This window comes from Telopea speciosissima, chromosome 9 (assembly GCF_018873765.1).
Source record: "Telopea speciosissima isolate NSW1024214 ecotype Mountain lineage chromosome 9, Tspe_v1, whole genome shotgun sequence".
In the NCBI taxonomy this organism is placed as follows: Eukaryota; Viridiplantae; Streptophyta; class Magnoliopsida; order Proteales; family Proteaceae; genus Telopea; species Telopea speciosissima.
The window spans coordinates 2,257,664-2,282,160 of NC_057924.1; the positions used below are offsets into that span (position 1 = coordinate 2,257,664).

The 24,497-nt window shown below is 38.3% G+C and overlaps 1 protein-coding gene and 1 long non-coding RNA gene across 2 annotated transcripts in view; one reads left to right on the plus strand and one right to left on the minus strand.

Moving 5' to 3' along the window:
• LOC122639867 overlaps nt 1–4,280 on the plus strand; it is a 28,273-nt gene extending 23,993 nt beyond the window's left edge. The window contains exon 3 of the long non-coding RNA XR_006329586.1: nt 4,269–4,280. This is a non-coding gene — a long non-coding RNA (uncharacterized LOC122639867). The remainder of the gene's footprint in view (nt 1–4,268) is intronic.
• LOC122639866 lies at nt 1,145–11,159 on the minus strand. The gene is made up of 3 exons (XM_043832873.1): nt 10,977–11,159; nt 1,835–1,923; nt 1,145–1,610 (listed from the first exon to the last, which is right to left on the minus strand). Exons 1-3 carry the CDS (start codon nt 11,026–11,028, stop codon nt 1,323–1,325), a joined length of 429 nt encoding a protein of 142 aa, XP_043688808.1. The 5' UTR covers nt 11,029–11,159; the 3' UTR covers nt 1,145–1,322.
• Between the last annotated feature and the right edge of the window lie 13,338 nt (nt 11,160–24,497).

A 24,497-nucleotide genomic window follows, 5' to 3' on the forward strand; every position in this document is an offset into this window, starting at 1 on the left:
TTTCTTAGGATTCAAGGCAATGTAAAGGAGGAAAGAGAAGAGAATATTCTTTTTTCTTAGGGAATATTTCTCCTACACTTCCCTCTTCTCTCTTCTCCTCTCTTCCCCCTATAAATACCCCTTACCCTTTGAGTTGTAAAAAGTTAGTTTTTAGTTCAGTTTTTAGTCAGTTTCTAATTCAGTTTTTAGTGTAGTTTTTAGTTCATTCACTTAGTGAAATTTCTTCTCTTCTTCTCTTTCTAATTTGTATTTTTGGCTTTTCTAAAATCTAGTTTGGTTTTTTTATTTTTATTTAATGGTTATAATAAGTTTAGTTTATGCTTAAATTTCAATTTAAGTCTTCAATTGGATTGTAATTTCTTAGTTCTAGTTTAGGTTTTAAACCTTCTAGTCTAAGTTCTTAAGTTGATGACAAGACTTGAAGATTTAGAAGAGGAGGCCATGATACGTTTATGCAAGTATTCAAGCTTTTCAATTACATTCATACAAACACATCCACGTTTTACTATCTAAACTCTCAATCTCATTCTCCATCTCCTCTATCTCTCTCTATCTTCTTCTTCTTCTCCCTCTCCCTCTATTTCTTTTATTTTAATTTTATATGGTTGTGGTTTGTGGATGCATTTTTATTCCCTTATTTCTTTTTCTGTGGTTAGTATGTGTGGCTGCATTTTTATTCCTTTCAATTCACTTTAGTTTGATAGGTTAGATGCTCATGTGTCAGGATGCTGATTTAATCCCTTAATTTTGTTAGATGCTTATGAGTTAGGATACATTGATTTTCGTTAGTTTAATTAGTTTAGTTTAACACTTTAATTTGGTTCACTTTGTATTACTTTTAAGTCAGTTAAATAAAATGGCATATATTTCCTCGTGTTCGACCCGTAGCTACGATTGACCCGTACGATTGCGATTTTATTTTAACTCAAACAGGCGCACCCAAGTATTTTTCCATCTACCCGATGATCAAAATGACCTAATGAAATCCACATGGTGGTTCCCCACTTGGAAGACCTTCCAAATCACACTCTGGATACGTTTTAACATAAATTTCCTACGTCCACCATGAGTTGCTTTCAAGCCCAGTAAAGGTGAAAAAATGCCCTTCGACGGCTCCGCCTTTCACAAAGCAGGATCCAAGAAGTTACGAACAATAAATGGTTCTCTGAATAGATGGGCAATTTTAACAGCACCTGTATACATAATCTCTATATGAATCTACCTGACACGCGCAAGAGCTCATTTATAGTAATCAGCCCAGAAACTTGAGACTTTAATCTCAAGTTAGTACAATAGACCCAACTTATTGATGAGAATCAGACCTAATAAGACCTCTCAAACTGAGACTCATGGCAATGTGGATCAAGCCATTCTGTTGAGGAACTCTTTGACGTGCTAACATTTACTTTGCTGCCACCAACAAGTTCTTGCAGGCTATCCATCTTATTCTCCCGCCCTGATCCTGTGTACTTCCTCTCTGCTTCCTTCAACTTCTGCTTAAATCGCTGCTTCCGCCCAGTTGCGTTCAACTCTTGCTGCTTTGCTTGTGAAGGAGGAGCACCGTGTGGTCCCAAGTAGATCTTTTCTTCTTCCTTCTTGTCCTGCCCAATCTTACGAGACACAAAGGTATCAGTTTTTGTAGAAGAGTTCACAAAATCATAACCCCCCAAAAAAAAAAAGGAGAGAGAATTACCTACTTTTGAGTACTTAGTATGGTGTACATGAACATGAAAAATAACTGTGAACTTCAATGTTGTACAAGTTTCAGATGTGCAAGCACCAAAAGCAATTCAAGCCAAAAAAAAAAGAAGGGAAACCCCATTTTGATGCTCACCTTGGGAAAAAGTTTCAAGTCATTAACTTCTGGAACATCAGGCTTACTCAAGTCTCCTTCCAAGCTTGGTATAACATACCCTTCAGTGTCTGGGAGAAACCAAAAGAAAAATTCTTGAGAAGTAATCCTCATTATTTGTACCATATAGCATTACAGCCACATAATAAGCTCATAAAACAAGATCCAAAATAAACAAAAAAAATAATGAAGAAGAATGAAGCTATTTGGTTGATAATAATGATATTATCCCAAGTCACCTGAATAAGGTGTCCTGTGTTAAATCCATAGGCATGATCTCACATTATTTCCTATCCGCCATATACAGTATATCATTGAAAGATAGGGATCGGCTGCATGGATACTGTACCTCTATTCAACTCAAGTATGCTTTATCCCAAACTAAATCCTATTTTTCCGTTCAACTATATTCAAAGCAACCCTAACCCATACATGCCTTTCCTCACCACCTCTCCAGGTCCATGCCATAGGGTTTTGGTTAAGGTTTTCACTATCCCAGCTGTCAACCTGACACATCAACCCTTCTCTATCTGGGCTTCAGATCGGTAGCACATAAACATTGGCGTTCATTGAAAGATAGCAATGGGGGAAAATAAAAGAAAAAGGTGGCACTGGCTCTCCTGCTCCACCAGTTCAGAGAATTTTCTGACCAAACCATTTGTCAAGGTAGCGATAGGTCCCTCTCCAAATGCATCACCCCACTTACGATGACGAATAGAAAACTTAGTCAAGAAAAATCCAATCCATTGAAAGGTGTCAATTGGGCAAGCTTAAAATTCCAAGCGACTATAGACTTATTTGCTTCTTCACTAACTGTTTTTTCCCATCAATAATTAAAACTGTATATCTTTCCTGTTTAGTTAATCTTGGGGGCTATTTCCTCCAGATTATCATATAACAATAATTCATTTAGGATGACTAAATCTAATGATAATTGTTCAACCACCATACCATATAACATTACGTTAGATTGGTTAAACAAATGCTCTTAGGTAACAGCTATACACAACTTCTAACTACAAAATTGATTACATATAAAATAATACTGATTTCAAACATGGGGTTGAAATAGCAAGGGAATAGAAAATGTGATATTTATAGACTGCTTCCATTGATGCCATCTTGAGTTCTGAAACCAACAAATCGGATCGCTATGGGCCCACAAGTATAGTAGGTAACTCAAAATAAAGATTCAGTGGCAATTCCGTAATATTTGAAATACGACTAGTCCTAGAAGTAAATAACAGAATTTGGGTAATTCTAAAAGGAATAGGTCATTCTAGAAAACAATTTATAAATGGATTTAAACTGGATAAAATTCCAGAATCAGGGTTTCATTGTAATAACTAGGGGACAGGGGCTCAAGGGTAATATAAGAATAGGCCTTAATACTGTATGAAGTTCTTCTTCCTCAGGAAACCAGCGATGGAGAAACCTTGTGATCGAACCAGCCCCTCAACCAAGAGTCCATATCACATGAAAAAAACTAGGAATAGCTTCATAACACTTGGCCCTACCAAATCCAAACCCCTAACAGTCTCAAGGAGCAAGGATTTAAGTCTGCAAATTAGGGTTGGCGGACTAGCAAGAACCAGAGATAGTGTTGAATTGTATGATGTATATCACGGGGGTATACATGGGATTTTACTATATAATTTCCTATTTTGTTATTTTTCCTTTTTCCCTCTCTAATGACCCTAAATAGTAGAGTCAGGTAGAGTAGGGGTAGCAGTGTAATTTTGCCTTTGAGGCTTTCTTTATAGATAGAAGCTTGGCTGATCTAATTGATCATTTCAAGCATTAAAACTCAAAGGATTGTTCTCCTCTTCTTCTAACATGGTATCAGAGCTACTCTGATCTAGGGATTAAAACAGTCCTATTTCCTATCGTTTCTCTCTCCTTCTTGCAGCTTTCTTCTTTCCTTCGATCCCCTTCCTCTTCCTTCCTTCTTCTTCTTCTCTTCTTTCTCTTCTTGGTTCGAAATCTGCACAAGGGGCAGCATCCATGAGGTGATCATTTGAACATATGCTGCCCTCTATTCACCTCAAATATCTCATGTTTTAGAAGTTTCTTCGATTGGTAGCTGCTGTCCACCAAGTCTGCAATATTTGGCTCTTCCCCTTTTGAAGGTTGATCAATTTCCATTCAAGGGATCAAGCCTTTCACCTTTGGAAGTCCATACCTGCAGTAATAGGACAGCTCCTATCATCCTTCCTACACCAGAAAGGAACCTGTTGCAGAAATTGATCTCAGCATTTGAGGTTTTCAAAACCCTAATTCCCTAATCGATTTAGGGTTCTCTTTATCTGCTGCTGCTGAGCTTTTGGGAGGAGTTCTTCACTGATTAGAGGAGCACTCGATCAACTTTTGGGCCTCCTCCAAGTATTTCTGCAGATTTCAGCATCTCACATCTCAGCTATCGATTTCAGCATACAAGACCCTAACTGCTCCTTCGATTGTGAGTTCTCCTCCTCAGACTTGTGTGAAAGTTTGAGGAATTCTTCCATCATTTTTTAAGAACACTCAATCCAGTTTTTCAGCCTATTTTATTGGAGTTTTTTTGAGCTACTGTTGCTGCTGTACTGCTGCATCTTCAACATGACTGGTTCAGATGTTACTTCAGCCTCCTCTGATGGACAATCCAGGATGGACTACCTTCCATTTGCTGCTCCGATCAAACTTGATAGCACCAACTACTTGATGTGGTCCAGATCTACCTACTTAACCATTGCAAGCCGAGGTCTTACTGGACACATCACTGGCACTACTTCGAAACCAGCTGATGAAGGTCCTGCTCAAGAGAGATGGATTTCCAATGACTCCATGGTGATGTCTTACTTGATTTCCTAACTGATGCGACTATTAATTTTAATCACCTACTAATTATGAAAATAGAAACTAACTACTAACATGAAATTAGAAAGTAAATATCCTAGACTACTAACTTAGCCCACATGGCTGACCATAACTTAAACTAGACCAATTGAACCAGCCGGTTCATTGGTTTATTACATGACTCAAAAATTAAAACATAACAACCCAATAGAACAGCAGTGTTTACGTGAACAGTACCAAGTGAACTGTGTTACACCAGCAGTAGTTGAGACTCAAAATCATGGCTGGCTGCCACCTTCTTCTTTTTCTTCCTTGAGTACACCCTTGGTTCTGCATCACTTTGGCTAGTTTCCAATAGTGAGAAATTTCTTTGGAATGTCACAAGGGCTGCAAGTCTGCAACATCAGAATCCATTATCCCCCTGCAAGTCTGCAACATCAGAATCCATTATCCCCACCTCTCTATCTAGTAACAGAGGCTCTAAGTGAAATGGTTGGAAAGCAGTGGAGGGAGGAACAATCAAAATATTTTCCATGCATCAACTTTTTTTTTTTTTTTTGGGGGGGACTAGACTCCTGTAGACACCTGATATTTGTCACCCCCTAGCGATGACGATATACGGAGGACCGGCGACACTGTCTCAGGGAAAATTTCCAAACCATTTGTTATTTAAAAAGAAAAGGAGAGAAAGTGTTTTTAAATGTGGACTTGACCCATGAAAGCCAATTGGTGTCAAGCCCATGAGGGAGTGCCACATAGTACCTAATCCACACCCTAACAAAAGTCCTAAAATTAGGAAGGGGGGAGGGCTAAAAAAGGAAAGAAAAATAAAAAAAGCGACAAAACCAAAACTTAAAGTTAAAAGGGAGAATAAAAGGAAAATGAGCTCAGCAAAGAAGAGAAGCCGTCATTCTCGCAAAAGAGAGAAAAAAGGAGAGAGAGAAAGGAGGAGGAGAGGATATGAAAAGGAAAGATGGACTGAGACAGAGTTCGGCCGAAGCTTCCCTGAGCCGAGGAGAGAACCAGAATCAACTCATCTTCTTCCTTTTCTTCATCTTCTTCTTCTTCCCCTTTCATTTTTAATATTTTCTTTCTGTTTTCTAAAATTCCAACCTAAACCACCTGCAACCTGCAACCCGCAACCCATCTCTGTTTCCTATTTCCTGAAACCCATTTTTGATTCCATCATCACCAGTCCACTCCACTTTCACTTTTTTTCTTTTCTTTTCTTTTGTTCTATCCATGACCATACACTCCTCTCTCTAACCTCTTCTTCATTTCACCAAACCCCTTCTATTTTCACTTCTTTCCATTAACCGAAACGTTCACCCACCATTTTCTAAGCCCTAACCCAATGACCTAAGCTCTCATCTATCCCAACATGCAATCCACTTTCTCCGTTTTCTTTTTCTCTTCTTTTAAGTAAATAATCAAAACCCATTTCTCCCAAATCCTTAACTTCCTTGCCGTTTTTCTCCCAACCGAACTCATATAATCACCTCCATCTCCTTTATCTCATACCTACATCCTCATCTCATTACCATCGATACCTCACTTCTATTTCTCCATTCCTAATTTAAATCTCAAAACCCTTTGTCCTCTTGTCTTCTTCTGTCTTTGAAACCCATAAATCCCAATTCCCCATTGTTTCTCCAACCATCATCGCCCCTGTTGAAGTTGCTGAAGCTTGGAACACTCGTTTGATTCATGTTCGAAGGAATTCAATGGTGTGAATGGGAAAAGAGTTTTGTATCTGAGCCGGGTCGGTGAGTCTTGTAACTGAATCGATGGGGCTTGGAGAAGGCCGATCCTCCCATTGGCACCACTGCAAGTTCGATAGCAAGTTTCCCCCTCTTTTTTTGTTTATTTTATTTTGTTCTATAGTCTATAATAAATCCCCATCCCCTGTTTGTTTGCTCTGTAATCATGTTTGGCGATTGATTCGATGTAATGCCATCTACACGGATGTTCTTATTTGAACCACCTTGTTTGATCCGTCAATCGAGATTTTCCTCAACTTTGGCATACCTTCCCCATGTGTCATTGAGTTGATGTTACTCTCCATTGAGCTAACCCTTAATCGGTACAGTCATCTTTAGTGTAATAATGCTAGCTTAGAATTTTGTTCACCTCCTCTTCTTTATCTATCCTTTCTACAATGTCACTCGTGTTGTAGTCCTTCCACCTATCTAACCTATTACTTCCTTCTCAGATCGTCATGATGTCATCAAAGCATTGCCTCAGTACTCTAAGTAGCCATGAGTCAGAACTATGATCCTCCACCGCTTCCTCCTAAGGATCCTTTAGAAGCTCGGGTCGCCAGAATGGAAGGGTTGACGGAGCAATTGGCAAACTTGGTCCGAAACCAGTCGAGTTTAGCTCGACCTGTTGAACATCAAGACCAGCGAAGCATGCCCCAAATCCCTAGGGTTGCTCCCCCTCTTAACGTGAATGAGGAGAATGATGCAATCGTGATAAACAATCTCCCAGCTGTGAAGGTAACCAGTAATTCAGAGAATAAAGAATTAAGGGATAAAGTTGCCCATCTAGAACACCTAATTAGAAGTCTGACGGGAGTCAAGGATCAGATCCTCAATACTGAGGGCTTGTGCTTCTTCCCCCATGTCAAATAACCTGATGGTTTCAAGTGGAAATCTGAAAATTTTTATGGTACAAGAGACCCTCGTACCCATCTGAGATCCTACATTGGACCGTTGAAGTCCAAAGGTTTTTTTGACGAAATGCTAGGCCAAGCCTTCCATTTCTCATTAAGTGGTGCCACTCACCGTTGGCTAATGTCTTTGGACCCATCATTTACCCGCACCTAGACAGACATGATGAAGGCATTTTCCCAGCAGTACAACTACAACACTGAGATTGAATTGACAAGGAGAAAATTGGAGACAATGAAACAAATGCCGAATGAAGCATACTTGGGGAGATTTCGAAGAAAAGCGGGACAGATGTGGGACAGACCCAATGAGAGAGACCAAGACGGGTTTATGATGAGAGGGCTGAGGGATCCATATAAGGACATTCTGTTTGGTCAAGGCACTCTTACCTTCGAGTGCCTCATGGCCGCCGGACAACAAATCAAGGATGCCATCGTTTGCGGTGAGCCACTCCCTAATGCAAACCAATACGCGTCTGAGGCTAGCAGCAGCAAGAGGCCCCCACAGCAGAAGAACTCGGGGTATAATGTTGCAAAGACCTCCCCTTCCCCTGCAACACTAGTCATGGCTGCCACGGAAGCTCCTTATGTGCTAGAACATGCAAATGCTTCACATCCCTGCCCTCAACCAAGAAATTTTACCGATTTAAGAATGCCCCGTGGTGTTGTTTTTGATTGACTATTGAAGGTCAGGTTACTTGGAAAAGTTGAACCAAAGCCTGTTCTGGAGCCCAAGGTACACTGGTATGATCCAAACTTGTATTGTCCTTTCCATGGACAAATAGGACATGACACAGACAAATGCCCTAGACTGCAGCATGAGATACAAGGCTTGCTCGATGCAAAGAAATTTGAGCTCAGGTTTAAGCCCAATGTGTCTACAAATCCTCTTCCCAAGCATCATACAGTCAATGCCATTGAAGAGGATTTAAAGAAGTTTGACCCCACTTCTTTGATCTCAAGCCTCTCTACTCTTATTAAACAGTCAGTTATTGTTTGGGCATGATGTCTCCAATGGTGTCTACTATCCAAAGTCTCAGGATGTCGAGTGAGTCATCAGTATCGGAGAATGAGATTGATGAATTATCCGATCAGTTTGAGTAGGAAATTTATATTCCTGGTTTTGATTCTGAGGTGAGGGAAATAAAGGTAGAACCAGACACAGAATTTGAGATTTACATTCCGAATCAGAGTCCAGTGACAATACAGGATGAATATAGGTCAGATGAGGTAGAAATATATATACCTGGAAAAGTAATAGCTGAAACGCAAAGCGGCAAGAGTTATCAGCCACCAGGGCTTACAGGGGACACTTCAAAACCTACAGGAGACAGTTCAGTACAACAATGTGAGCAGAAAAGGCAAGTGCAGGGCATCAGGCAGCCAAAGCCGGAGAATCAGGTGTTAAAGCAGTTACAGAACACAAGCTAATATTTCCATCTAAGGTTTGCTCACAGTATCTCCTACTATAGAGAAGCAGTTCTAAAAGCTTTGGCCAACACCCAAGTTCCCATTGAGACTAATCCTACCCATTTAGCTAATTTGGTGGGGGCCACCTATGCAGTGAATTCTTTGACATTTTCTGATGTAGATCTACCCCCTGAAGGACCTAACCACACCAAAGCTCTACATATCACAATTGACTGCCAAGGATGTCAGATCCCTCAGGTCTTGGTGGACAATGGTTCTGCGCTGAATGTCTTCCCACTTAGGACCTTTAAGCATCTGGGATTCAATGAAGCCGTGCTAAAGCCATCAAGTCAAGGTGTCCGAGCCTATGACAACACTAGAAGAAACGTCTTGGGGGTATTTCGCCAGTTATAGTGGTGGGTCCGGCTGAATTCGAAGTAGATTTTCAAGTAATCAACATCCCTGCTACTTTCAATTTGATTCTTGGGCGCCCATGGTTGCACAAGGCAGGGGTAATATCCTTTTCCCTTCATCAAAAGATTTCTTTGCACCAAGGGCAAGTGGTCACTATCATAGCTGACCTGGAACTCTTCAACACATTGGCATCTATTGAAACTGGGGAAATTAGTAGCGGTGTCACGAAGACCCCAGAGATTCGGCTAGGCGGGTTTTAATTGAGTAATGTTGGTGCAATATTCGGGTCATTTCCACCTGAAGAGAAGTTTGCTCTTGTTGAGTTCAAGGTGGACAGTCCTTCTGTAAGCCGCATGCTTGTTCAAATGGGGTACTTTCCAGGTGCAGGCTTAGGAAAATATCAACAAGGGGATGCATCAATATTAGTTCCGACCGCCAATATGCAGCACTTTGGCCTGGGTTATGAGCCAATGGAGGAGGATTTGTGGACAATAGCAAAGAAGGAATTGATATACCAAAGATCTTTTGAAAGGTTTGAAAAGCATAAATACAAAGAGTGGAGAAAAAGGCCAAGACAGCATCTAGGAACAAGTCTCTAGTTTTCTTGGGGTTAGTTTCAATGTTTTGGGATTGTTTTCATGTATTGGGGTTAGTTTCTTGGTGTTGAAATCCCACTCAGCTTTGGAATTCCAACAGTCCATTTAATGTTAAGTGCATGTATTCAAGAGGTAGTTTCACCTCTTCCTCCCCTATAAATACTAAAATCGTGGATGTTGTTAAGCCATTCCAGAATTTTCAAAAAAAAAAAAAAACTTCTTCTTTTGTGAGAATGCTTGTGAGTTTATCAAGTGTGCTTGGGTGGGACTCCTATGGCTGGACAACTAGTGGGACTCTAATTTGTCTTTTTATCTTATTATTATCAACTATTAGACATCATCTTCCATCACCATCCTCAACAGTACAACTCCATTACAACAGGTCAGCAAGAACTTCATCCACCACTTATTTCACCAACTCTATTCTTCCCTCTCAGCCAGCAACCATTCTTTTCCTAAACCCCCAAAGCTGTAGCCTTCTTCTAGCCTCATTCTCTACCAGATTCCTCAAGGCTAGATGGTTAATGTCTCTATTCCAGGCTGTAGTTTATTGGATCGTAATATAAAGAAAGAATGATCTGGTATATCAGGTGAATCAGGGGTTCTTTCAGGCTGAGGAAAGAAGGTTTATCAGGTATGACAGGGTTTATGTACATGGATTTCTCCTTGTGAATCATTCAGGATTTAAGGTTTATTTTATTAGGTTGCAGTAGAGTACTTTTGGTTTGGCACTCTTTTCCCATGGCAACTGTAAGCTTTTGTATAGCTTCTATATGAGGATTATGGGAAGTTTGGATTTTTATCACCAATTAATCCTTCATTCATCAAATAGACATGCATACAAATACAATAGTGGGCACTCCCCTTTCCACCTCTTATCATCAGATTAAGAGTTATCAAATTACGAGGAAATCAAAACTTCATATACCAACATCCAACGAAAGCAATAATTGGGCATCACTTAAATCCTTTGAAAAACTGATCATGATATACACACCAAATAATTATCAAACATGTATGAACTATGCGGAATAGACATGCCCAAATTAGTATTCGAGAACATCCCCGTAATTCTAAACTACATCAACAGTTCCCATCAACAAGAAGTGAAATTGAATTGCACCCATTTCTACAGCTCAAAAACAAATCGATGTGAAGATTTCCCACCATCAAAATCAAGACTTGTTAGAAATCTTACCCCATTCATTTTCTTCGACTGACGGAGGAGACTGAACGGAAGATGTATCCATGGAATTCAGAATACCATGGATTGCAGTGTCTACAGGCACAAAAGCCCAAAACTTTCACGAATCTCGAAAACTGTAACTATTAAGCCATATATGCAACCCAGGGAGATCAACAACCAAAAAGCAATTCAGTCTGTCTACTTCCAGAGGTGCCGAAAACACAAACAAGTGATGGCGCTAACCCTAGAAAGCTCAACAAGGCGACGACATGGCGGCTACGCCACTATCTGGCTTAAAACAGACATTAACAGCCCAAGCATTTACCAGAAAATAACCAAATTGCCCCCAATGGTTCAGAGAAACCTTCCCCTCATTGCAAAATCCCGAAATCGGATGGTGGTTTCTTCGTTGCTAGTAGGGGGTCTCAATCGGTCGATTTGGACCGCTTTGGTTTGCTATCATTGGTTTTGGTTCAGCTTGGTCTCGATTTCTCTTATAAATTTGTTTTTGGTTTATTATGTAAATATATTAATAGATAGATTAAGAGATTCTCTCTACACCATACATGAAAGGAAACTCGATTTTAAATCAATTTTCAAAATCCCATATATTCATGTAAGATAATTTGACTGGGTGGAAGTATTCCACATTATAGATGATTGTGTGAAAAGAAAAAAAAAAAAAAAGAAATTAAACAGATTCACCCCTATTCCATTCATCAATGATTTTCAAATTAAAGGTCAATTTAAAATTGTTCAAGTTCAACCAAAAACAACCTTTTATTGCATTTTGTTTAAAATTTTTCTTATAGATTTCTCTTGTGATCTGTCTCAGTTGTTTTTCGTTTGACTAGTCGAAAATTTCATTAACGTGGTTATTTTAATTCAAATTTTATCATCAATTTATTTGAGTAAGAACATCTATTCGTCCTTATCGATCACATCCCTTCTAAATTGTGTAAGGAACTATTGAACAACACCTCTATAGGCATATTTAGAACATGTAACATTCTTTTGATTGCTCTTTTATATCAAAAGAATAAAAATTATAAAAGGGCATATCCAATGCACGAGGCTTCTGCCACTGCAGAGTCTGGGGAGAGATCATAATGTATGCAGTCTTATCCCTGTTTTCATAGAGAAATTGTTTCTAGACTCGAACCCTTCTAGACTCGAACCCATGACCCACTAGATCACAATAGAGCAATCTTTCTTTGATGTTCTCATGGTTATTTTCAAACTAAACTGGAAAAGATGGATGCTTGTGGGTTCTTCAACTCACATGCTTGTAGTTTGATTGCATCTTATTTATGTACTATATGTAGTGATGATCTATATGCAGGATTGTAAACGGATCGGATTCGGCTCGGATAGTGCTATATCCGCATCTGCATCCGATTAGCTATCGGACGGATTCGGATAGTACTAAACGGATACGGACACGGATACAGATCGGATACTTTATCCGTTTACATGTAAATATAGCTTTTTGGATAGCCATAGCCTATCTTTATCCACATCCGTTTAGCTTTCGGACGGATTCAGATAGTGCTAAACGGATACGGACACGGATACGAAAACGGATTTCGGCTATTCATTTACACCCCTATCTATATGCTGAGGGATTGCCAATAAGTTGGTTTATGTCATACAATCCTTTCACTTAACAGAGAATCATCTATGTAGAAATGGTCTCTGCACCTTTGTTGTAGAAAATCATATATTTGTATTTCTTTTTCTAAGTAATGAGTGGTGAAAATAAAGGGTACTTTTCATATTCCAAAACTCGACTAAATGTCCTGTTCCATCATTCATTTCTATTCAAAGCCATAAGTTTCTAAACCCAAGGAAGTGGATAGATATCTGTTGCGTCAAGAAATCATCGAGTGGTCTTGCGAGTGTCGTCACCTACAAGTGGACCAAGGGGTCAACAGAGAGAATCGGTGTGGTTCTGGCCTAGGGCTCTCCGATGCCAAAGTTAGATCTCCTGAGCAAATAGATGAATAGTGATTATTCAATATGAGTTTTGATGTCCCGCAATGGGGTTGTGTACCTTGCCTTTTATAGTAGTGTATGGCTGTGTGGAGAGTCCCAGTTTGATGGCGAGTGTGCCGTTGAGTGGATAGAGGCCCTGGGTAACGGGGCTCTATCCTGATTGGCTATCTCCCCGCGGGAGGGAGTGTCCTGGTGGTATCAAGATCATTGGCGGATAGATACTCGCGTGTGGTGATAACGTCATTGGTGCTTGAATCCGTCTGGGTGACGTGACTTCTAAGCGATGGCCTAGAGTCCTGGTGGTGACATGAGTCTGTAGTGACACGATTGGGTCATAGACGAGTGGCCCCGATGTTCGTGTACATCACGTCTGCGTCCACGATGCCGCGCCTGGGCGCAGGCAGCGCCTGGGTGAGAGGACGCGCCTGGGTGCAGGCCGCGTCTGGGTAAGAGGTCATGCCTGGGTGAGAGGCCGCGCCTAGGTGCAAGCCGAGTCTGGGTGCAAGTCGCGCCTGGGTGAGGCCGCGCTTGGGTGCTGGTCGTGCCCGGTTGGGACCCCCGGTTGGTTCTCCTTGGTTCTGGAGCGGGTCGCTCTGTGACACGTGGCAGCCGCTGATTGGTCCGATGAATCTTGGATGTATCAATATCATATGTTGGCAAGTTCACCTACGAATATATTGTCATAATTACCTCCTTATTTGTTGGAGGTCTAAAATGTCTTCCATTATTCCTAAACACCCATCCAAGGTGCAATGGTGACCACTAGTGATGGAATCCCTCCTTCACCGTGGTTTAAGGAAAACTCAGTCTTATGCTTTATATCAAATGTTTGGAGCACTTATATTATTGAAAGAGAAGAGGTATATCATTTATAGGATGGACTATTAAATTTAAGGAAAAAGGTTGGGTATACTAGCGGTGTATCGTATGCTAGCATCCTATGTGTCTTTCTCTCTCTTCTCCCTTTGAAAGTTAAGTGAGTCAATCATTTCAAAAGGGGAAGAGAGAGTGATAGGCACATAGGGTGCTAACATACGATACACCGCTAGCATACCCATCCCTCTCCCTAAATTTAATTTATGAACCATCTAACAAATTTATCATCTATCTAATGAACATAGAGTAACAATGAGTTAGTCACCCTATATTGAAATTGTTCCTAACAAAATTCCATTATTATAGGTTAATGCACTTTATTTCCGTATATGAGAGTTTAAGAATTTTTCTTTTACCAAATCTACAGAAAATTTGGAGTGTAAATGGAAACACTCTTGATGGATTTGCCTTTGCAAGAGTAGAGGTGATCAAAATCCATTTCTCATGAGTTTTCGATCAAGCTCTAAAGTTCTTGCTAAGCCGAAATTAACACATGGCGCCGGCCTAGAAAATGCTGCCTATTTTATCAACTTGTTGAATAAAATTGAACATTATTTGTTTAATTCTTTTATGATTAAGATCAAGATTTGTTCCTTTTAATCACATTAGATTAAATATTTAATAATTTTTAACTATAGTTTCACGATAATCCACTTATAGAATGCTTTTATTAATTGCCTATCTTCCTTTTTTATGTTTCTTCTAGTATTCATTCTTAACAAAAAGAGAAAAAAGAATAATCTCACGTTGGATGTTTAGTAAGATGAAAATAGATTTTTATATGAGAACATCTTTTGTCACGCATGCATATAATTGTGTTTATACATTATGCATGTAAACGCATTCATCTATCTAATGAACATAGAGTCACAATGAATTAGTCACCCTCTGTTGAAAGTGTTCTTAACAAAATTCCGTTATTATAGGTTAATGCACTTTATTTCCGTATACGAGAGTTTAGGAATTTTTCTTTTAACAAATCTATAGAAAATTTAAAGTGTAAATGGAAACACTCTTGATTGATTTGCCTTTGAAAGAGAGAGGTCAAGGTCATTTCTCATGAGTTTTCGGTAAAGCTCTAAAGTTCTTGCTAAGCCGGGATTAATTCATGACCTAGAAAATGCTGCCTATTTTATCAACTTGTTGAATAAATTTGCTATAGGTTTGTTCCTTTTAATCATTAGATTAAGTATTTAATGATTTATAACTATAGTTTCACGATAATCCACCTATGGAATGCTTTTATTAATTGCCTACCTTCCTTTTTTTTTTTGGTTTTATGTTTCTTCTAATATTCATTCTTAACAAAAAGAGAAAAAAGAATAGTTTTACGTACATTGGATGTTTAGTAAGATGAAAATTATTGGGTAATTGTATTACAATTCCTTACAAATAATTGAAACAACATGAATTGCAATACAATAGATTAAGCAGTAGAAATTAAGCTTGATCTTTGGCTGAAATGAGAAGACCAAAGCTTGGATTTGATGTAGAACAACACCCGCAATAACTTGAACAAGCTTGAGGTTGAGTCACACTTGTGGTGCTGCCTTTAAGGTAATTGATGCCTCCTACTTCCAAGGAGTGTTCTGCACCACTACCCCAAGATAAAATAACCTCCAACTAGAAGATGAAGCAGTCCTTCTAGTCCCTTGAAGGAGCCAAGAGCTTTAACACAGCAACCCTCTAACACACTTAGAAGAAGAGAGAGAGAGAGAGAGAGAGAGAGAAAATACTCTTAGTGATTGCTAAGTATGGGCATGAACATGTATCCAAAGTTATCTCTTACAAAGCAATTGGTTGGGTTTATATAGGCCCAAGACCAATCCTTGCACTCCCTTGGAATTCCTAAGAATAACCATCCACTTATGACCAAATTGAAGAATAAGATTTATGAACATGAATATGGACAGGAATTGGAGGTTAATTCCAAATTCATGGTCATTCCCCACTAAGGGTCATGAATGACCTTAAAATTTATTCATTCTCCACTAAGATCATAAAGGCCTTAAAACCCCATAAATGGTCATTCTCTACTAAGGACCGTAAAGGTCTTAATACCCCATAAAGGGAGAGACATCAACTATGACCATGAATTGAGAAATCAATCTCATTCAATATCCTTGACCCACCTTCCCACTCATGATAGTGACCATGAATTGACTTTAGGATACCCATAGAATGTTACAACCTTTGGAATTACTTCTTTGATCACATGGGTCCCACACCATAACAAAGCAATCAAAATATTTTGAAACTTAAAATAAAATAAAATATATTTTAAATCTAACAATCCCCCACAAGTTTCAAAACAACACGAGACACACATGCTGTGACTGAATTAGACACTATAGGACACATCGTTGTAGGTGTCTTCCGGACTTGAACCTACACTAGTTCTAATGAACCGCGCTACAGAGTAGAGGTGGAGTCAGACTCCTTGAACCTTTTCTCATTGGTGTAGTTAACCGTCCCATCAACCATATCCCCTAGGTCGACTCTTGCGCTACCCATCATAAAATCACTTTGGACTTTTGAACCGGCCATATCCCTTATCTTGAACTCGTGAATGTTTCAGAGAACTCGCCTATAAGTTCTCATCGGCGGCGGCCACACCCCCTACATTCACTTAGGTTAGTCCCTGGTGTGCACCACAACTGACACACCCCCACATTTCCTGGGATTAGACTAATTAAGAGCTTTACCGCTCAACCTCTTTCTTTGTAGTAGTACTACTTTCACCATCTACAGCTTAGAATAAATATTTATACAAGTAGTAGTACAAAACCGGTCAATCGGTGATTTCGTTTGTACCCCTTGAACCTAATTCAGGTATTTAGCCTCTTCACATAGGTAGGGTGTCCATCACATGACCTATGGATTAGGCATTAACCCCATTCCTGTAGATGCACTACACAAGTTCTTGATAGACATAGGCTTTGTGAACATGTCAGCTTGGTTATTTTCTGACTTCATATAATCGATAGCTATCATTCCTTCATCTATGTACTGTCTCACAAGGTTGTGTCTGAGGCGTATGTGCCTCCTCTTACCATTGTATATCTGGTTCTTGGCTAGATGTATAGCCGCTTGGTTATCATAATGTAGTGATATCGATGGCGCCGATTTTTGCCACAATGGAATACTCGCCATTAAATTTCTAAGCCATTCGGCTTCCGTTCCTGCCTTTTCCAAGACTATGAACTCAACTTCCATGGTAGAGCCTATCCCACAAGATTGCTTTGTGGACTTCCATGAGATTGCACCGCCTGCTAGTGTAAACACATATCCACTAGTAGCTAAGGACTCGTTTGTATTCGAAATCTAATTTGCATCAGAATACCCTTCCAAAACCACTGGTTTACCACTATAGTGTAAACTATAGTTTATAGTGCCTTTTAGGTACTTTAATAACCTATCAACCGCGCTCCAATGTTCCTTACTTGGATTATGAGTATGTTGACTCAACTTTCCTACCGCAAGGACAATATCTGGACGCGTACAATTCATTAGATATGTGATCGAACCAATAATTTGAGCATATCTTTTTGATTCACTGGTTTACCTAGGTTCCTTTTCAAGTGACACCCCATATCAAAAGGTGTTTTAACCGTTGAAACTTCATGGTACCCATACTTTTTAAGTATGTTTTTTGCATAACGGGCTTGGGATAATGAAATATGATTTTTTTGCTTGGTGATTTTGATCCCAAGGATCATATCAGTCTCTCCTAAGTCTTTTGTGTCGAAACTAGACACAAAAAGTTTTTTAGCTTGATTAACCATTTCCAAGTTTGTTCCCATTATGAGCATATCATCTACATATAGTAGTATGAATACACCCTTACCACCATGAAACCTGCTATATAAGCATCTTTCAGCGTCGTTTACAACGAACCCATTTGAAATTAGAACCTTGTCCAATTTTTTATGTCATTGCTTCGGTGCTTGCTTCAATCCATATAAGGATTTTCGAAGTTTGCAAACCTTTCACTCTTGACCAATTACAACACAACCTTCTGGTTGCTTTATGTAAATTTTCTCCTCTAAGTCCCCATTAAGAAATGCCGTTTTCACATCCATTTGATGGATGACCAGGTTATATATTGACGCAATTGCCAACATAACCCTTATCGTGGCAATTCTAGACACTGGGGTAAATGTGTCAAAGTAATCAATATTAGGCTTTTGCCTAAAACCTTTGACAATAAGTCTGGCCTTGAAACGATCAAGTGACCCATCACTTTTTAATTTCTTTCGAAATATCCACTTGGTTTCCAAAGTTTTGGACTCGAATGGTAAATCCACCAATTCCCAAGTGTTATTCGCCAAGATTGAATCTAGTTCACTCTTGATAGCATCTTTCCAAAAGACAACATCCAGTGATGTAATATCCTCTTTGTATGTAAGAGGATCCTTATCTACTAAATAGACAAGCCACTCATCATCTGTATATTTGGGTCTTTTGAGTCGCTTGCTCATCCTAGGCCGATTTTCGTCATCATTACTCAATTCTTGATTGGTAACCCTTTCATTTGACTCAATTTTCCCATTAGCCAATTGATTATCCTTACTTATAGGTAAGATGGACTTAAAGGGAAATAAATTTTCAAAAAATTCAACGTCTCTTGATTCTATGATGCTATTTGGTTCAATAACATCATCCATGGCTTTGATCACCATGAACCGGTATGCCGTACTATTTGTAGCATAACTCAAAAATACGCAATCACATGTTTTTTGTCCCAATTTTCTTTTCTTAGAATTCGGTAACAACACCTTAGCCAAACAACCCAAACCCGTAGATGTTTTAGACTTAATTTCCTACCAAACCATTTCTCAAATGGAACCATACCAGTCTTGCTCTGTGAGATTCTATTTGATAGATAACATGCCGATAGCATGGCTTCCCCCCCACATATCAAGTGGTACACCTGAACTCAATAACATAGAGTTCATCATCTCTTTAAGAGACCTATTTTTTCTTTCGGCAACCCTATTTGATTCCGGTTGGTATGGAGTGGTTGTTTCATAGATAATTCTATTTTCCTCACAAAACTTATCAAAGTTAAAGTACTCAGCTCCTCTATCAGTTATAAGTCTTTTAACCTTTTTACCAAGTTGATTTTCAACTTCCATTTTGTAAGACATAAACGCCTTTCCGGCCTCATCCTTTGATTTGAGTAAATATACCATGGTATATCTAGAGTGGCTATCTATGAAAGTTATGACATAGTTGTTTTCTCCCCTAGACTCATATGACTTGTAGTCATATAAGTCACTATGGATTAATTCCAAGAGATCACTCTTCCTATCCATAGTCTTGTGAGATTTTTTTATTAACTTTGCCTCTACACAAGTTATACATTTGTTCACGGGGGGTTCCACCTTATCGGTGATAATGCCTAACTTGCATAGTTTGGTGATATATTTCACATTACTATAACCCAACCTATCATGCCACAAATCAAAAAAGTTAAAAGAGACAATCATGTAAGCAGAAGTACTAGTTTTCTCAATTACAATATTTTCAATACTTAGTACAAACAACCTCTCATTAGGGTATCCCTTCCCCACAAAAACATTATTTTTAGTGATAACCGCCTTATCACTTTCAAAAGCCAATTTCATTCCTACTTTATTAAGCAAAGAAATTGAAATTAAATTGCGCCTAATATCCGACACATGAAGAACATTGGTGAGAACCATAGTCTTCCCTGAAGTGAGTTTCAAAGTCATTTTTTCTTTTTCCATAACAGGAGCACTTTGGGAATTTCTCATAAATACCTTTTTATCCTCTGTATTCATGGAATAAGAGGAAAACATCTTCAGATCACCACAAATATGTCTTGTGGCACCGGTATCCAATACCCAATCTTTTGGTTTTTCAATCAAATTTGCTTCTGTGACCATAGCAATAAAGACGTTGTCTTCAACTAGGTTCACTTTTTCAGAATTTTTCTTCCTGAACCGATAATATTTTTTGAAGTGTCCTAGCTTACCACACACAAAACAAGTAAGTTTCTTCTTCTTGAAAGAAGGCTCATCATTGTCTTGACGATTCTTCCTTTTCTTGTTTTGTTTGTTGGTCTTTACCAAGTTCGCTTTTAGGCGTCTTTTCCCAAGGTCTTTTTCACCATTGTCCTTATGCCGGTTCTTTTCCTTAATTTTGATCCTTACAATCAATTGGTCTAGAGTCAACTCCGTCTTCTTGTGTTTCATAGACGCATTAAAGGCATCCCAAGAAGATGAAAGTTTTTCAATCAAGGCACCGGTCACAAATTTTTCTGGTAGAACCATTTTTTCCTTTGCTTGCTTTCCAACCAAAATTTGAAATTGATCAATTTGGTTTGAGACGGTGTCACTATCTTTCATAGCAAAGTTTAGAAAGTTAGCCACCAAGTACTTCCTCAAACCAGCATCCTCAAGAGAGTATTTTTTACCAATGCATTCTAAATCAAACATACATACTCCAAAGAACTATACACATGGTATATGTCATTTGATAATGCATTCAAAATCCGATTCTTGCACTGGTAATTCGCTTGAATCCAAGCCACCCTTTTGCCCTCCTTTTCAGGATCATTACTTTTTTTCGGCATAGGTTCAGTCAAGGCAAATACCACCCCAATTTAGGCTAATGCAAACAACATCATTTGCCTCCATCGTTTAAAGTTTTGACCTCCAAACTGTTCGATCTTGTCAAATTCAGAGATAATCCTCATCTTACCCAAATTTGGGATAAGCTTCGTCACCGACGGGATAACATTGGTGAGAATTGAGTCGACGGTAGGGAAAAGAGGAATCTCCTTACCATTGCGGCTAACAGGAACTCCGCCTTCTTGGTTGTTGATTGCTCCTTCAATATTGGTGTTTGAAGGATTTTCTTCATTAATAGCTCCATCAACGGTGTTGTTGTTTGAAGCATCACCATTGTTGCTTACAACTCTAAGATCAGCCATGAGATCTTATAGCATCAATTACTTTAAACTTGTTGGGTAATTGTATTACAATTCCTTATAAATAATTGAAACAACACAAATTGCAATACAATAGATTAAGCAGTAGAACTTAGGCTTGACCTTTAGCTGAAATGAGAAGACCAAAGCTTGGATTTGATGTAGAACTACACCCGCAACAACTTGAACAAGCTTGAGGTTGAGTCACACTTGTGGTGTTGTCTTTAAGGTAATTGATGCCTCCTACTGCCAAGGAGTGTTCTGCATCACTACCCCAAGATAAAACAACCTCCAATTAGAAGATGAAGCAGTCCTTCTAGTTCCTTGAAGGAGCCAAGAGCTTCAACACAGCAACCCTCTAACACACTTAGAAGAAAAGAGAGAGAGAGAGAATAATACTCATAGTGATTGCTAAGTATGAGCATGAACATGTATCCAAAGATATTTCTTACAAAGCAATTGGTTGGGTTTGTATAGGTCCAAGACCAATCGTTGCACTCCCTTGGAATTCCCAAGAATAACCATCCACTTATAACCAAATTGAAGAATAAGATTTATGGACATAAATTGAAGGTTAATTTCAAATTCATGATCATTCTCCACTAAGGGTCATGAATGACCTTAAAATTCATTCATTCTCCATTAAGATCATAAATGTCTTAAAACCCCATAAAGGGTCATTCTCCACTAAGGACCATAAATGTCTTAATACCCCATAAAGGGAGAGACATCACCTATGACCATGAATTGAGAAATCAATCTCATTCAATATCCTTGATCCACCTTCTCACTCATGATAGTGACCATGAATAGATTTTAGGGTACCCATAGAATGTTACAACCTTTGAAATTACTTCTTTGATCACATGGGTCTCACACCATAACAAAGCAATCAAAATATTTTGAAACTTAAAATAAAATAAAATATATATTAAATATATTTTAAATCTAACAAAAATAGATTTTTATATGAGAACATCATTTGTTAATATGTGCTTATTATACAACACGCATGCATATATAATTGTGTTTATACATTATGCATGTAAATGTAGATATCTGGTATTTTAATATCTAAGAGTAAACTTTTTTCCCTCATAGCTCTTTTGTTACTAATTAAACCTTTTGCAAGCCTTCTGAAACATATAGGCAATTATTTATTTTTATGTGTGTGAATCTGTGGTGTTGAGAAGAAGTGTGGTCTTATTCTACACTAGTTTGAAGCTCATAATATCATAAATTAAGAACATTTCTTGAGACCTTTTGCATCTTCATATAATTACAAGATAATGGAGGAAATCACTATCTGTTGGTGCTGGAAAGCATTTTCCATACAATTATTGGATTTTTTGTTTTTTTAGTATTGTTTCCAACGTCATTTTCCATAGGTCTATTCATTCCTTGGAGTTGCAATTAGCATTTGTGGTTGTAATGGCTTATTTTCGAGTTTGGACCACTTATCCATTCGTGTATGTTTCACCTAATGTTAGCTTATTTTATTTCCTATCCATTGATCAGATTCTCCGAATTTGACGTCGAATTAAATGGTTATAGTAATTATTGACATTTGTCTTTTTTTTTTTTTCAATAAATGTTCGTCCATGAACTCTTAATGCCTTGTACCAAAAAGAAGAACTCTTAATGGCAACATGTGAGACATATGCAGAATGTGACACATATGCCATCACCTAACTATATGTAAAGCATACTCAGAGTCGACCGCAAAGGGTATACTAGTACCCTCTTTCGATTTCTCTCTTCCTCAAATGAAATAATCTCTCTGTGCCCTTATGTATGAAATAATTTCGTCGCTCCTCATTGGTGCTCTGTATGTTGTTTACTTAAAGAATCTTCTCCCATATTTTCTTATGTAAAAAGAAACATGTGATTAATTTTCATCCATGATCATGTATGAAACACGATAAATACATGAAAACTAAGTATTATTATACGATAACTCAAGTATTGATCATATTCATACAGATTGTATAAAACCTTTCACCATAAAAGGGAAAAAGAAACACACATCATAGTGTATATTCCAGGGTGTGCACTCTCCCATAATTAGATGTGAAACTCACATTGACACACTCTTTTCTATTCTCACCCATATGAATGATACCATTCTATACACTCACCATTAGTGTGGTATGCACATTTATCTCTATACCAACATTGTCGAAAAAAGAGAAAATAAAAAAATTAAGAGAAAATTTTCTTTCATTCATGAATAATTGCCTCCCCTTATTTATTTATATGAGGTTCAAAATGCCTTTCACTTTCCTAGCGCATGATAGCCATAAATGCTAGAATTTCTTTTATAAACAAAATGACATCATAAGATGATCTCAATGTTCCAAGTCATCCTTTTCCGTCTTTTGCCGTGTTACATCTCTCTTTAGTTTGGTGAATTAGACCACTTGCGTTTGTTGTAAATCCTTCCTGATTTGTTTCAATAAATTTGACCGAAAGGCCTTAATTTGACTCCCCTAAAAAAGACATTTTCTTTAAAAGTGTAGTGCGGTGCAGTTTGGGGTTGGGATGTCGTTACTTGATAGGTGCGATATCCAATGATTTGAGCTCAAGAAAAAACGAAAAAAAAATGACTAAATTAACCTCGAACCGTTGGATGTCGCACCTACTAAGTAACAACATCTCACCCCCGAACTACACCGCACATGTTAAAAATTAGAGAAGATTTTAATCATACCTTCTAGGCATGGTTTTAGTGCATGATATCAGAACGGGTATCGGTAATACACAAAACCGATATGATATCGATACGATATCGGTTTGAATCAGTTGTATCAAACAAAATTACTTCCAAATTTTAAAAAAAAATGAGTTTTTTTTATTATTTTACCCCTTGTCTATGCTTTGCTACCGATATGGTATGAGCACGATATCAATATCAGTGACTAGCAAAACCAATACGTATCATATGATACCGATACTTAGAACCATGCTTCTAGGTTTTTCACTTGATATTATTTTTTATTATTTTTGTTTAAAATCATGCATTTTCGCTTCGCACTTCTTAGCTCTCACGTATCATCATCGCGTCTATTTATGGAATATGGACAAGACGGCCCCCATAAACAATCAGTTACTTAGGTAAGAAAATTATCAATCATTAATAATTACAAAAAGAAGAAGAAGAAAAAAGAAGGGAATCGCAAAAAACAATTAGGATGACTGGATGACTACATGGTATCCAATGACCGTTGGACTTTCTATTTTTTTAATGTGCTTGACTGATTGACTTGGATTTAGATCAACCACTGGTGAATGGTGGTAGGCGTGTCAAAAGTTGGCCCGCCCGTATCGGTAGATTTGGTCTAGATCAATCGGTTGAAAAGCCTAAGACTGGTCCCGTGGATTATTAAACATGTTTGATATCAAGGACCATAACATTAAACAATAGGTTTCCGGTTTAAGGTAGTGATTTGAAGATTACTAAGACCGATTTTTATAGTCCGATTAGTTTGTTTAATACTATTTAACTCGATTAAAGCCCATTATAACCCAATTATAGCTTGATTAATTTGAGCTTGATCATAGACCGATAATTAAGCAATCGAATAGAAACATGTCCATGCCTTAACCTACGAGACCCAATTTTCCTAAATATGTTGAAACGTTATGGGTACTTAAATTGATGCGGATTGATTAAGTCCAACAAAATTGACCGGTCTCAATCAGTT